Here is a 15,648-nt window from a genome sequence, read left to right on the forward strand (position 1 = left end):
CTGGGATGTGTCGGTGTGTACTCACGTATCTGTCCCCTTGAGCCCGTTCGCGCTGGAGCGGCCGGAGTGGACGCTGCCTCGCTCCTCGATGCGTCCGTCGTATCCCAGCGAGCCGTACCCTGGACACGTATGTAGATGACTTAATAAATAATAATTAAAACCCAAAAAGTCACTCGAACACTCAACATTTTTGTCAGCACTGAAAAATATGTTAATTTTGTATTCTTTCATTCGTTCGGTGCGATCGTTCATTGAGACACGTCTGGTAAATGTGGAAAAGTTGGCACTGCTGACCAAGTAGTAGTGGAAGAGTTTGCACAGTGATCGAATCAGGAATGTAGACGAAACGGGATATTGACGATAACAGGAAGTGGACGAGATAGGAAGGTGACGATTTACATAGGAATCGTAAGGCTGACGACATGGCACTGTAGACGATTTAAGAAGGTGACGAAATGGAATTGTGGACAAAGTCATCCTGCGCTGTGCTTTCATTCTAGCATGGTGCCGGTGACACTTGATGCACCGTGTCGTTTTACTCAAAAAAAAGTTGCTGCGGTCTAAATATACGGAAGTATATTTCAGTTGTAGCCGGAATATGACTGGCGTAAAATATTTGTACTTATAGAACTATGTTATACGAAAAAAAATTAACCTATCAGATTTTTATAAACAATTAATAAAATTCAAAGCACAATTAAGTGAAGAAACTTAATATGCATGTAAATTAACACTAGAGACTCGTTTAATGATTGATGGAACCTAGTGGATTTTGAGTTACATCTGCACTTTTTAATTGGTACTTAACCTCCTGGGGTTCAAAGTGATAATACTAGTACGTAACTGTTAGCAATAGAACTTATATCTTGTGAAAAAAGAGTAGTGTCATTTTCTCTGTATCATTCAAATTTACAAAAAAATAAATTCAACTTTATCTGAGACTTTAATTTTTAAATTTCGATGTCAATTTTTGTTGTATGGTGGGTCGCAGGAGGTTAAGTAACGAATATTCTTGTAAACTCCGTTTAGCCTTACTTAAGTGGCAAATAATATTCCAATCTAGAATTTCACTAATATTTTCATCAAAATTATCGAAAAAATCGGATTAATGATGGCATTCATTGTGATGATGATTCAAATTTATTAGTTATATCGACTCAAATTTCGACACTTTCACTCTCTAGTCTGTGATATTGGCAGCTGTCACCCACACCGTGCTAGAATTGTCATTCTAGCACTATACTTACCCTCGAGCGCGCTGATTTTGGCCGCGGCGAGGTACTCCGGCGGCGGCGGAGGCGGGTGCCCCGCCATTATTTGCTTGTACACCTCCATGTAGCGTTGCGGGTCCGTTTGCCGCAGATGCTCATAGTACTGGTACTGTTGCCGCTGGAGTGCGTAAGGGTCCGCGTACACGCTCGCGTAACCTGCACACGAACGTCCAGGCATGAGAGATACGTTACTTAAGAGCGTTTATACTAGTTGAGATGGCAACGTTGCATTTTTGCTAGTTTTTCTCGATTAAATATGTTAGAAATTCTTTTGTTAATAGAGTTTGCAAAATGTATAATTCCAGTTTTTCTGAAGTTGATATATTTAACACATGTCTCCGAGAGTTTACGTCCCTAGTTAGGGATCAAATTGTTACTTAGTTATCATATATGTTACACACTCGCATGTTCATGTTAGTTTTCTGCCTATATAGGTATCCATAGTCTTTTAAAGTAATGTCACATTCTTAAATTATTACTTTACTTTATTAGTTATTACTTTATTCCTAAGGTTAGTAATATGTAATATTAACCTGTGGTAACTTTACTGGTTGGTGTATTAGCTAAGTTTTCATTTGTAATCAGCCATATTGTACCGTTTGTACCCAAATAAACATTAAAACATTACTCCATAAACATTGAATGAAAATTAAAAATGTGCTCTGATAGAACCCTTCATAATATATAAGTTAATGTATCTACTGCAATAATTATTCGTGAAAGACTTTTATATTATTTAAAAAACGAATTAATGTTTATTAACGTCTCTATCTTACATCAATAAACTCACGCATTTTCTCTTTCGCACCCTGACGATTCTATAAAATAGCAGCCTACAATAGTTCGTACCACACCATATATATTGTGTTTCAATCCAATTTATGAAAAGTGTAAACAAAGACGCCATTTATCCGACCACAGACATTCATTGATGTGAAAACCTAGAACCTATTGCAAAATATTGAATCTGTTCAGTAAATCGATTAATTTATTAATTTAATAGATCAAAGTATTTTTGTCTATTTCATTATTAACAATACTTGATTTCGTTCCAAAGACTGTTTATTCAATTATAAAAGCAGTTACTATTTTTTAATTTTAAGGAGAGAAAATAAATATCGCTTATTCATCCGCGCATTAATCGATTTTTAAAATGTAAAATTTTCCACTATCTCTACTCTAGTCTATGCTACTACAGATTATACACATGTTTATGAAATAACGTCAGATTTTAATGAATTTTTCAAATGAAAAATAAATATTGAAATGAAGTGAATTTTGGTGAAAAAGACACGAATTATAGATAAATGTGTCATTGTTTCGATCCAGTAGGTGTTTATAGAAGAATATTGATGAAATCGGTTAGTTTACACTTTTAATAAATTGGATAGACATAACGTATACATACCGTCGTAGTAGGGATCAGGACGGTGCCGGCGGCGTCGGTCGCGGTCGCGCCGGCGCGGGTCGGCCGACGCGAGCGTCTCGTTCAACTCGTCGTCGGTCGGGCCGCGGTCGTCGCGCGACTCCGTCCGCGACGGGGACGCGTACGGGTCGCCTGCAACAACGGGACAACAATGACGGCCTATACGACTAAGAATATTCAACATGTTTTTCTCAAAAATGTCCGTAAAAGTTGACATTATTCTTTACATATCAGAAGGTGAAGTGCATAGTTTATGGTCAGCAAAAATTAAAAAGTTAAAAGATTGCAGGCGCGCTAGCTCGACAATAATGAATTAGCGCGCCTGCAATCAGTCACATTTTTTTTTAAGTTAAAAAGGCCATGGAAATGTTGGCACAAGTCGTATACAGCCAAGTATCGGTATCAGATATTTTGTTGGAACTCCGGACTTTTTCTATTGGGTCTGAAATAGCTTGTGGTGTTTTCGGTGGAAAAATATACCTGCAGTTTATTTTTAATGAAAAAAGGCGGGAAAGCATAAGAAAAATATTGGAATAAAATTAAATTTTATAATATATTTTGAGAAGAAGTTTATTCTATTTAAGAATTATTCACCATTTTTGAGAAAAGCTTTATATTAGTCTCGGCTGGAATAATAGCAATTGCTGGCTTTGTATTTGTTAAACGGACTCGAAAGCTCGTCTGTTTAATACTCATACTCAGCTAGCAATTGCCTACTTCCAGGCCACGACAATAATCTACTATTAAAATGCTCAGTCTTTATATCCAACCACAGGCAGAATGTGGCTGCGTTTTTACCAAGATGTGCGAGGTTGCCTTGTTTATCATGAACCAATAGAAACACTTCATTTACCTATCCACAGCACCGCTCTAGTGGAAACAGTTGGGCGGAGCGAAGCTAAGTGAAGCGTTTCTATTGTCGTTTCTATTCTTGAAACACGTTCCTCGCAACAGATCCTTGGACATCTCTGGTCCATTTCTATTGGTTAATGATAAACACGGTTTACTAATGTTTCGGCGAATAACGTTTGGCAACCTGTTACATTTCGCAACTTTTCATTTCCCAACTGTTTAATATATCTGAAACTGTAAATATTTCAGGATTTTTATAAAACTAACCTAATCTAACCTAAAGGGTTCTACACGATGGCCCTGAAATAAATCCTGAAATATTTACAGTTTTAGAGATTGCGAAATGAAAAGTTGCGAAATGAAACAGGTTGCCAAACGTTACGTTGCGAAAAGGCAGCACTCGGATAAACACATTGTTCGCAACGCTTCCTCGCACATGTCTAGTGGAAATGCTGCCTGAAAGGTTTTCGAAGTAGTTGCTACACGGACCCAGTGTGTTAGCATATAAATTCCTAAAAACTTAGAGGTGCGTGCCAGGGCTTGAGTCCACGATCCTTAGCTTGAAAGATCATAAGTCAAGCCACTAGGCCATCACGACTATACAAGTACGTATGTTTACAGAAAATCAGCAAAAACTAGATTTTAATGCATAACGAATGCGCCCCGGTTTCACCGATAACAACAATAATTTTAAACAATTACAAACTGTATATAAACAAGTAACCTAACTAACAAAAAGTTGGAAACTCGCGACTTTGTCACTTCAAAGTTCAATATCTCAAAAACGGCTGAACCAATTTTGATAAAACATGTCTAAGAACCATTGCGAGAAAACCTGCTTTAAAATAAAAAGAACGCATTCAAATCTGTCCACCGGTTTAAGAGCCACGGTGCCAGAAACAGACCAACTTATAACACCCCTTCTTTTTGCGTCGGAGGTCAAAAATAGAAAACAACACACGAACACCTAAGCGATACACTCGAAGCGCATTCCAGAACGAAATGGCGATAATAGTCGCCGCGTCCCCACGTTTGACAACAACTGTGTGCCTCGTACCACGAAACTCAATGCGCACGGTGTCAAGCGACGCCCGTCATACAGTTTGCGATAGTTAAGCGACAGTCGCTAATCCGAGACGTTATCATAATACTATCCGTGAAAAGGTTTTAATGACATAAAAGCATTCAATTCATCGACATCTATGTATAGACAGCACGTTTGTTACATCAAAACAGCGCACGAAATGAGGGCTATCGCGTATGAATTCGCCGCTAGAGGCGCTAGTGTAGCGTGAGGTCTCCGAAATGTCAAATCTCATAGTTTTTGGGTGAGCTACGCGGGTTTATTTATAATTAGAATCACTTTATGAATATTTTATCTCAAATTAATTATGGCAAATATGCGTTCCGGGGCAATGAATGTTTGTGTTTTGAGACAGTTTTGTCTTTCGGAAACCTTTTTCCTCCCTTTTTTCCGAACAAAACGGGGACTATACAACACTGTGGCATACTCGATATTTTTATGGTACGGTTTAAGGTGTATTAAATATGATTTTAATCTAAACTTTGTTTTCACGCCCGTAATAACAGACTTTGAAAGCCATACTTAAAAACCTCACGCAACAGTGCGCCATCTAGTGAGACAAAAAACGATAGCCCTCATTGGTTCACAGCGTGGTTTTGTGAACATCGTCGGGTGAAAGCAAGGGTCACTAACTGCAAAAAAAAGATTGGTGGAATATTAACCTTACGCTGCTATGCATAAGTTTGATTATCCCTCTTAACATTAAGTGGTAGTTGGTGACTTGCTTGTCGCCCGACGGTTTCACAAGTTTGTTGACCTCCGTGACAGGGGTTGTGTCAAAGTAATATTGATGATTGATGCGCCGCGCGTTTTGTTCCAAACAACCGGTCTACTGCCGTAAGGTACAGTCACCAGCACCAATATCTGACACAACAAGCGTGGATAAATATCTGATACTACTCTATTTCCAGGGCCGGAAGGACATGTCAGATATATTTGCACGCTCCGCTGTGGCAGATATTAATGCTGGTGACTGTACATAGATGTCAATAATGCAATTGCACGTTCTTTCAAACTCATGCCTGTTAATTGTGATTGGACTCATTTATAATTAACAGCCTATTTATCATTGTCTAAGAGCATGTGCGCATTTCAGAGCAGGTATTTTTGAGGCAAACGGAAAAGTTGTACAACAGTAATTTTATTAGATCTAACAAATCGGCTTGACGCAAGGGCAGTGGCACAGAGTACATATATAACAGAGACACCACCTAGTACAAGCAAATGGTATCACCCTAATACAGGCTATTTAACTGGCTATTTTTCTTTCCTTCGATTTCCAATAGATGGCACCAGTGAGAACACAAATAACACGATACGTATTGCCATCTAGTGAGACACTAAGGATACGGTACAGTCGCCATCAGATATATGGTAGCGGCCAAGGTACTCAAATATTTCGGAGCAGCATTAAATTTCAATATATTAGTTACGATAGATAAGGTCTATAATATCGGACCATATAATTCGCCATAAATTTGGGAGCAGCGACTTTTCAATTAATTCGTGACATACAATAAGATAAATATATCGTAACAAACAGATCGTCAATGGTATCTGAGCAGTCAGGGTGGTCATAAAGATCGGATCATTTATGGAAAATGTACCTTAACATTGTGTAATACAATTTAAAATAGTTAAGATTGGACTCATGAAAATAAGGTTTCAGACAGGCATTGATACTATATGTTATCATTAATTTAAATTTAGAACGAAAATGGTTTGTTGTGCCATTCATCGAAAAGAGTGTGTGTGGATTTGTCATCGTGACAAATATATTTCCGTCTTTTTCGAATTAGACAATTTTTTTTTAACAAAACTAAATGTCTTAAAAACGTTGTTTCGACGCAATGTCAAAATTGCGGGCGTAGAATGAGTAGCTTAATTTCGTCAAATTATGTCAGATACTTTATGGCGTAATTGATAGTCCCTTGACTATTAAAGCACAAAGTCATGGGTTCAAATCTGATGCAAGTAATACGTGAATTGTGTTTCTCTTTTTTGATTTCTTTGGATGTAAATAACATTATTATTATTATACTAGCAGCTATTATATGTACTAGCTATTTTATTCAACCCAGAGAAGTTAAAGTTTTTTTAGTAGTTAGGTATCTAGGTAGTAATAGTAGTAGTAGTAAAACACTTTATTGTACAACAAAAGAAAAATACAACTGATTAAATTACAAAGAAAAAATATTAAAAATGCAAACTTAATTGTTGTTGGTAGATACTTAAAATGATTAGTATAGGTATCTTATATCTATCACGTTTGAATTGTTGATCAAGTACAACCTACTTGGTAATTATCTTTCACGTGCGAACTCTTTTAACGCGTGTAGTCCTAATCAAAATTTTAATAATGTAATTTTTATGGACGAAAAGGTGTTCTGTTCAGCAGATAATGGCAGAAAGAGTTTATGGAGACCAGACAATACGCGTTATCTGGAGCAAAATGTAGTGCCTAATCGCCAGAGTGGACGTATTACAATTGGATTTGGGGCTGGATGTGAAAGACGGCCCAGGGGAGCTGGTAGAAATTACAGGTCGGATGAATGCGGTGGATTACAAAGAAATACTTGAGGAGTCGTTTTTGCCTACTGCCCAAGTATTTTACCCCAATGAGCATAAAACATTCATGCAAGACAACAGCTCGGTGCATAATGCTCGCTTGGTTCAGGGATGGATTAATGATCACAGAGATGAGCTGACTCGCATAAAAATGCCTGCAAAGAGCCCGATCTCAACCCCATAGAAAATCTATGGGGTAAAATGGTGCAAGAGTCGGACGGAAACCAGTGTCGCACCAAAGATGCTTTAAGACGCCACGCTCTCAACGTTTGGGAGTCTTTTAGAGGGCGAAACGTGTGTGAAATCTGGTCGGCTCAATGCGAAGACGATTGCAAGCTGTATTAAACGCCGAGGGAAGTTACACGAAGTACTAACGTTTTACAGGCTGAAAAAAAGTAGTTTTATTTAGTTTTACGGGTAGTGAAACACGTATTTAAAGGTTATTTTAATGGTATGAGTAAATAGTGTTTGTGTTTGATTCTTAAAATAAAAGTATTTTCTACTAAATCATTATTTTATTTATATTAAGTTTTTATATTAATATGAATACTATCATTGATACAGTTTTTCGAGAATGCTGCTTGAAATTATCTCATGTGTCTAAGAAACTCACTTGCTCACCCATAATAGTCGTTAAAATCATCCTTGACATTGACAACTTAAGTCAATAGAACTCAAGTAGATAGTAACGAATTCAAATGTAGGTACTATGACACCAGATTTACAGTATATTTTTCCATAAATGTTCCGATCTTTATGACCACCCTGACTGCTTCGATACCATTGACGATCTGTTTGTTACGATATATTTATCTTATTGTATGTCACGAATTAATTGAAAAGTCGCTGCAACCAAATTTATGGCGAATTATATGGTCCGATATTATAGACCTTATTATCGTAACTAATATATTGAAATTTAATGCTGCTCCGAAATATTTGAGTACCTTGGCCGCTACCATATATCTGATGGCGACTGTACACTGACAACAACAACCAACAAGCTCACCAACTGAGCCTAGACGACTAGAGATACGCATGATGTCTGTGTCTTATTTACGTCATTAGAAGAGAATGGCATGTTTCTCTCAAATAGTTTCGACGAATGTGAGCAAGCGCGGGGCAAGCCCAGCGAGCGCATTCCGGTTATTCGCCATCTAGCGTCACAATTGCAAAACACTACGAAAGCCTCATAGCTGAAATGTAGCCACATGTAGCCTATACTTTCGTATTCTCAATTTATTATTTTTATGGCGTTTCTTATCTTCAAATTAAGGAGTTGAATTAAGGTTGATGTGAAGTTGTGTTTATAAAATATGCTAGTCTTTATTTTAATCTTAATATTTCTACTTAATTCGGCTTATTCACATTTTATAATTTACAAACGTTAATAGTAGTGCCATCTATTGCTGTTTTTTTGTATTAAAATATAGCGTGTAGGGATTGGTAGGCCATGGCAGTGGGTTTTAAATTACAGTATGGTGGTTACATGTAATAAATATGATGCGTATGTGTGTTTGTGCGTGTTAAATAAATGAACATGAAAAATAAACAACAAACGAACCGATAAAATGAATCGCAAGTGATATACTCCATATATACCAGGTCGTCAGAAACCAACAAAGTTTTAATTTAGCTTTATCTCTCATCTGAAAAACAACTTGCCGCCTATTCCCCAAACGTGATGTCGTCTCTATTTATTCCGACAAAAAAACAGAGACGACATCACAGATATGTCACATAATATCAAAGGGTGGCGAAAAAGGGCCTCAGTGTCATTGAAAATTTAGTTGTGTAATTTGTATGTACTTTTAGTCTTAGGCCCTTATCACACTTGCGAGTAGCGAGCGTATTTTGTATGAAGGCGATCACGCAACAAGTTTCCCTTAACTGGTATTTGTATGCAGGGAGTCTTTGACCATAGGGGCTCTACTCACTAACGAACAAATGTTTATTAACGGGGTTTTAAAGAAAATGAAAGTCTATCACGAATAATTATTGCAGTAGACACATCAACTTATATATTAAGAACAGTTCTAACAGACGACATTTTTAATTTTCATTCAATTTTTATGGAATAATCGAGAAAAACTAACAAAAATGCAACGTTGCCAGCTCAGCAGGTATAAACGCTCTTAAATGTAATTTTCAATGTATGCAATTCAACACAAAATTGACAGCACATTGATAACTGTTTATCTAAGAGATGTCAAATAACTGTCAAAAAATATTTAACGCCCCCGTACCGAGAGACAGTGATAACACCGCCATGTCCGATACACTGATTTAACGATTAAACTTTGGGGATCAATAAATTATCTAAATTATAGTTATTTCAAAATGTTACAAAACAAAAGCAGCTTAGTTCTGCGAGTAGAATCGAACCTTGAATTTAAAGCCCCATGGTCAGAGACACCCCTGTATATAACACGCTCGTAACTCTCAAGTGTGATAAAGCCCTTAAAATAAAGCCTGGTTCAATAAATAATTTAGACACTTTGTTGTACAGTCAGCAACAAAAATATGCATACGTTTGAAATGCCAAAATATTTATACAGGACTTTATTGCCTGAACATTAAGGTAGTGTATACATATTTTTTGCACTGTGGCTGTATTCATATCTTTGTTGCTGACTGTACACTGCTACCCCTCTCGTGTTAATGAGCTGGCGGCCATGCACGCACTCGCACAAACATTGTACCTTTCGCTTTAGAGCTTCGGACGTCGCCAGAGAAAGTCACGACTGAAAACAAAGTCAATTTCAAAGTCAAAATATATTCGTTCAACTTCAGAATGTAGAAAAATCCATGTACAGTGAAATTGTGGAATCAACTTCCTTCACCAGAGTTTCCGGACTTTCTTTAAAGGCCGGCACCAGCTCGGCAACCCTCCTTGAGTTGTTGGTACTAATGGACAAAAAAAATCTACCACACCGGTTCATAAAAACCTCGGTTTTGAAGAACCCGGCAAGATACTTAACGAGGTATATTATTTTTAAATAAACAGACTTACAATGTTATTTAACGATTCACTTGCTAATACTGGATATTCATAGATACCTATTGATTTGCGTGGAACCCTCGGTGCGCGAGTCCGACTCGCACTTTGCCGGTTTTTAGATAGTATGTAGTGTAGCGTGCGTTATCAAAATATATCGTAATATAAAGAAAAACATGACATACAATATGTATTAAACGTAATAATATCATATAAACAATATATAGTTAAGCATAAAAAGCGTATGAATAAATTATAAAAACTATAATTCCTTGTACAGACGAGGTCAAAGATATATTTACATTTTAGTACCTTGTCACTGCTATCTGACAATTCTATACAAAAGTTCAAACATGAAGTGACAGCCACAAGGTGGTAAAGTGTAACGATATCTTTGATTTTGACTGGACATACAAATACATATATTCAAGTCACAATTACGCTTGGCGCAGATTACATAGACAAGATTACTTTGGCAATATAAAAAGATTATTTGCTGTAATTTATTCAACGGAAATAGTGGTACTGACGAAGGAACCCGAATAAGACTAGCGTACTCATCTTCCGACTGATAACGATGATGATTAAATAACCAGAGAGGCGGAATTCTGATGGCAAAAATCAAATCACTTCATATCGTTAATAATAATTAACAGCAATAAATAAAGAATGAAATTTAAATAAAAGACAACATCAAATCATAATTTGAAAAACTACATAACTTTACTGTAATGCATTATTAAGAGGTTAATATTAAAAGTGAGTAAGTAATTACTTACTGACTTTTATATTAATATAGAAGTAGATTATAGAAGGAGATTAAACTTATCGATAAGTAGCTAGAAAAGTCGATAAATTTAAAATTCCAACTCTATTGACGTTTGATTTTTGCTCTTATTCGTAACGTGCGGTCCCTCTGACACTTGTACTATTTAATACGAGAGCGAGAGGGAACGCACGACACGAACTTCGAGTTCGAATTCCTAGTAGCCCTGCTGCTTCGCCGTAAACCGGGCTATTTCGTTCTGACGCGTCACGGCACTCACGGCACGCCAACTCAGACAAATGGACGGCTCTAACAACCTCTCCTGCCGTCACAATCATGTGAAAATTACATGTCTGTAAATTGTTTTATGTATATCAACAGCCGAATTAAGCCAGCGCGGGGCCTGCAGCAAAAATTATCATGGGCCCTTGATTTGCTTCAACTTTATACATAGTATTCAATAAAACACTATAGTCGCTCATTTTGATAGGTACCATCTGTTCTTTGACGGCGGTTTCGTGTTGGGTTTGTTGTGGCAGTATTGTACACATTGATTTAAAAAAAAAACATGCTTCTATCTATACTGTCATTATTACGACCAGAAGCGGGCCGCGGGGCCCTAGACGCGCGGGGCCCGTAGCATTTGCTACTCTTGCTACGTAGCTAATCCACACTGATATTCAAAAACTATTATGTAATTTGTAATTTGTCTCGTAGCTATTTGTGTTTTTGATTTCACTTTGATTTGTTTTGTGTGACTTTCCGTAATTTTGCACTCTCGTGGCCCGGCGGAAGACCAGTGCTGTTTTCAACCAGCGATATGCTGAGCCGGGACCTTTTTATAGCGGCAACATTTCCTATTGTTATTGTTACTTATTATGTGTCATTGCTGTTATAAATAAATTATTTTCTTTCTTTCTTTCTTTCTTTCTTTCTAATTTGTTTATTAAGTATGCACTACAAACTGTATAATTTAACCAATCGTAATCGTGCAATCGTAGCTCTAAACTGGACTGTACCATTTTGACGCATGAAGGTCAGTGCCGGATTAGCCCATAAGCAAATTAACCAAACAGGGCATCACGGGGGGCACCATAAACAGCACCAAAAAAAAATTGCTAGCATTTAAAGGTAAGGCTGGTCACGGCTGCTAATGGACGGGGGGGCTTAGAGTATCAAATAGTCTTCCGGCACTGGTAAAGGTACGACACATTACACCAATGTATATAAGGCTTGTATTACGGTCAAATCAAAACCGTTTTCGCTCCGCTCACCTCTTTCTCTTTAGAAACGCTCCTATATAACTTACGATTGCGTGTTAACGGACTCCGTAATGACACCGCTCCGCTCTCTACAACTGAGCTAATACGATATCTAATACGGTATTTGACTATTTGTAATATGTTTTATAAATTAAAACTACACAATGCTGTTATCGAATAGAAAACAATGTTTAAGCAACCTTTACAAATAACAAAGTTATAAAGGTTTGAAATTCAAGATTAGACAGAGAAAGACATACTGGCATGTGACGTCAAACGCCAGTACCGACATACTTGCTGCATAGAGAAAAGCGTTTGAGAAAGAGACAGGTATATAGATTTTTCAAAAAATCACTATAAATCCAATTTTCAACCGGTTTAAATTTTCTCTTCGCTAAACACTATTTGTTTATCTATATTTTCATAATAATGTTAAGATATGGCAAAATCAGAAGTTGTCAAATACCGTATTTTGGTATTTCTGCTTCTTTGGCTAGTTGAAGTATAATTTTGATAGTGTTTTATGCGGCGATTAAGGCGCGCTTATAGAAGAATTTTCGGTATTTGAGGGGGTGAAGCAGACGACGCGGTGGAGGCGAATGCGGGGCGACTCGCGTGTCTGTCACGCAGCCCGTTGACGGCCTTATTCTGTTTGTAACCGTATTCTGGTTAATGTGAATTCCGGATTTTTCCTTAAAATTATAATTACACATTTTTTTGGTTTAATAAAGAAAATCTTCGTTTAATATGAATAGTCTTGGTAATAAACAATTTATTTATACCTCTTCATGCCCCAGTTTGATTTGTAACGTAGGTAATGGATAGACATTTAGACTGAATATGTCGATAGATAGATATGACAGATGGCATGCTCTTGTTTCGGAGGCCAAGACCCTCTTTGGGTCCCTGAGCCAAATTAGTTAGTTAGATAGCTTATTAGTCTGGTCAACATTTAGGATACTTTATTTACGAAAATAAATATTTTTGATATAATAAAAAATTGCTCTAAATCGGATTCCCCGCGGACGCAGTCGACGGCAAACAATTAGTTTTTAAATTAATTTATAGCTCTTCCAAAATTGTCTGGAGCATGAAGCGATGCTTTTTCTTATTTTCATGACTTGAGAAGTATGGATATGTAGGAGAAATTTATCTTCAGTCAGAGGAGATTCCAAAGTTGATTTCTGGAGCATGAAGCGATGTTTTCGCTATTTTCGTCGCTTGAAAAGTATAGATATGTAGAAGAAAGTTCTTTTTCTTCAGTCAGAGGAGGTTCTACAGTTATTTTTCATGAAGATTCTTTTTACCTTAGTGCATTCCCGAGCTCGACGGAATCAACAATTTCGGGTAGTAACCAGTCCATATAAAATGAAATTAGTTTTGTCTTTCATTTTTTTCCCCAAAAGTATCATCTATAAGTATGATTACTGTTTTGAGGTGATGATTTTCACCACTCCACACAGCAAATATACACTGTGCTCAACACGTGACATGGAGACCTTGGATCTGGTCATACCAGTTACCATTTTTGTTAATTTCAGTAGTTTTAGTTTCCTTTCATAATTCACATCTGAATTTCTTTTCTTTGATACCTTTTTCAAGTCCATTTCTAAAGGCTACACTTCAACCGGCACTTTATTTCACTTTTACTTAAAGATGATACATTTTGGGAGAAAAAATTAAAGACAAACTAATTTCAAAATTGAAAATACAAACTGAAATATAGATGCACAGAAAAACCAGAAAAATAAGACCAGCACTGGAAATCGAACCCAGGTCCTCGGTATTCCGTACCGCGTGCTATACCGCTACACCACTGCTGGTCCACCAGCAGTGGCCAGCAGTGGTGGTTGACCGGCAGTGGTTTAGCGGTATAGCACGCGGTACGGAATACCGAGGCCTGGGTTCGATTCCCAGTGCTGGTCTTATTTTTCTGGTTTTTCGTGCATCTATATTTCAGTTTGTATTTTCAATTTAGGTTTTACGGGATGACCGTAAGAGAAAAAAAAAATTGGAATGGAAATAAAAAATATAAAAAGATTCCAAAAACCAATCTTGATTTGCGTAAGGTAAATTACAAATCGAAGTCCCTATAATAAATAAGTCGCTGATAAGGTAGGCGGTAGGCGTCGTAATGTACGGTCTGGTACACACGGACCGCATTCCAATTGCAATCCGGCTGTAAAATGGCAGAACTACATCAGAACTGCGTAAGAACTGCACTCCGACTGCCTAAAATGGCAGTTGGAATGCAGTCCTCTGACAGTCGGGTCCAGTGCTGGTGCAGTTGTACTAACTGCGCAATAACTGCATCCAAACTCCCATTTTGCAGCCGGATTGCAGTTGGAGTACATGTTTTTGTCAATGATTTACTAGTGCAACCAAGTGCAACCATCTTATTTTATTAAAATAATTTATGTTAAATAACTTGCTGAATGCAAGATATTACCTTGCCTGCAAAAAAGTGAGAAAATCTAAACTTAGATCGAAACTGTTGCATCTACTATCAAAATGTCAGTGAAACTGTCAAAAGGATCAAGCAGGGCTACTACGAAACTCGAAACTAGAAGTTCGTGTCATGCGGTCCCTCTGACACTTATACTATTTAATACGAGAGCGAGAGGGACGGTACGATACGAACTTCGATTCGAGTTTCGTAGTAGCCGCAAGGTCGCCGCATGTTCGCCGTGGTAGTATAGGTTATACAACGTGCCTACAATTTGTATGGCAGTCGCGGTGATCTGGACGAAGCCGTCCGCGTCCGTGAGCAGCCGAGGCCCGCGCCAACAAGCTTGCGGTCGTAGGTACGTATGTGAAATCCGCTCAGCAGGCTGCTACGAAACTCGAAGATCGTGGGTTGCGGTCCCTCTGACACTTATACTATTTAATACGAGAGCGAGAGGGATGGTACGATACGAACTTCGAGTTTCGAGTTTCATAGTAGCCGCAAGGTTCGCCGCATGTTCGCCGTGAGTAGTATAGGTTTATACAACGTGCCTACAATTTGTATGGCAGTCGCGGTAGAATCTGGACGAAGCCGTCCGCTTCCATGAGCAGCCGAGGCCCGCGCCAACCAGCTTGCGGTCGTAGTACGAATGTGAAATCCGCTCAGCAGTGCTGCTACGAAACTCGAAGATCGTGGGTTGCGGTCCTTCTGACATTTATACTATTTAGTACGAGATCGAGAGGGACCGCACGACACGAACTTCGAGTTTGGAGTTTCTAGTAGCCCTGCTGACTCGGCCCGCCGACTCCGGCCGTCGATTAGTGTTGGTAGGTAATTCGTTTAGGTACTCTAATGCTTCTCATTATGTGCTCTGAGTTCACTTATGCGTTTCCTCTTTCGCTTAACTTTTTAATACTGCGATTACCCATATTATTTGCTCTCAAAATAGTACTAGCGCGTTAGAAAAATGTGCAC

General features: G+C 37.9%; 1 protein-coding gene across 1 annotated transcript in view; it reads right to left on the reverse strand.

Moving 5' to 3' along the window:
* The window catches only part of LOC141440540 (protein transport protein Sec16B-like), a 35,056-nt gene that overhangs the window by 17,693 nt on the left and 1,715 nt on the right, over positions 1-15,648 (reverse strand). The window contains exons 2-5 of the mRNA XM_074105086.1: positions 9,904-9,945; positions 2,680-2,829; positions 1,248-1,427; positions 26-119 (exon numbers count right to left, since the gene is read on the reverse strand). Of these exons, the coding sequence (XP_073961187.1) occupies positions 26-119; positions 1,248-1,427; positions 2,680-2,829; positions 9,904-9,945 (466 nt within the window). The remainder of the gene's footprint in view (positions 1-25; positions 120-1,247; positions 1,428-2,679; positions 2,830-9,903; positions 9,946-15,648) is intronic.

Source organism: Choristoneura fumiferana, chromosome Z, assembly GCF_025370935.1.
Source record: "Choristoneura fumiferana chromosome Z, NRCan_CFum_1, whole genome shotgun sequence".
Classification (NCBI taxonomy): domain Eukaryota; kingdom Metazoa; phylum Arthropoda; class Insecta; order Lepidoptera; family Tortricidae; genus Choristoneura; species Choristoneura fumiferana.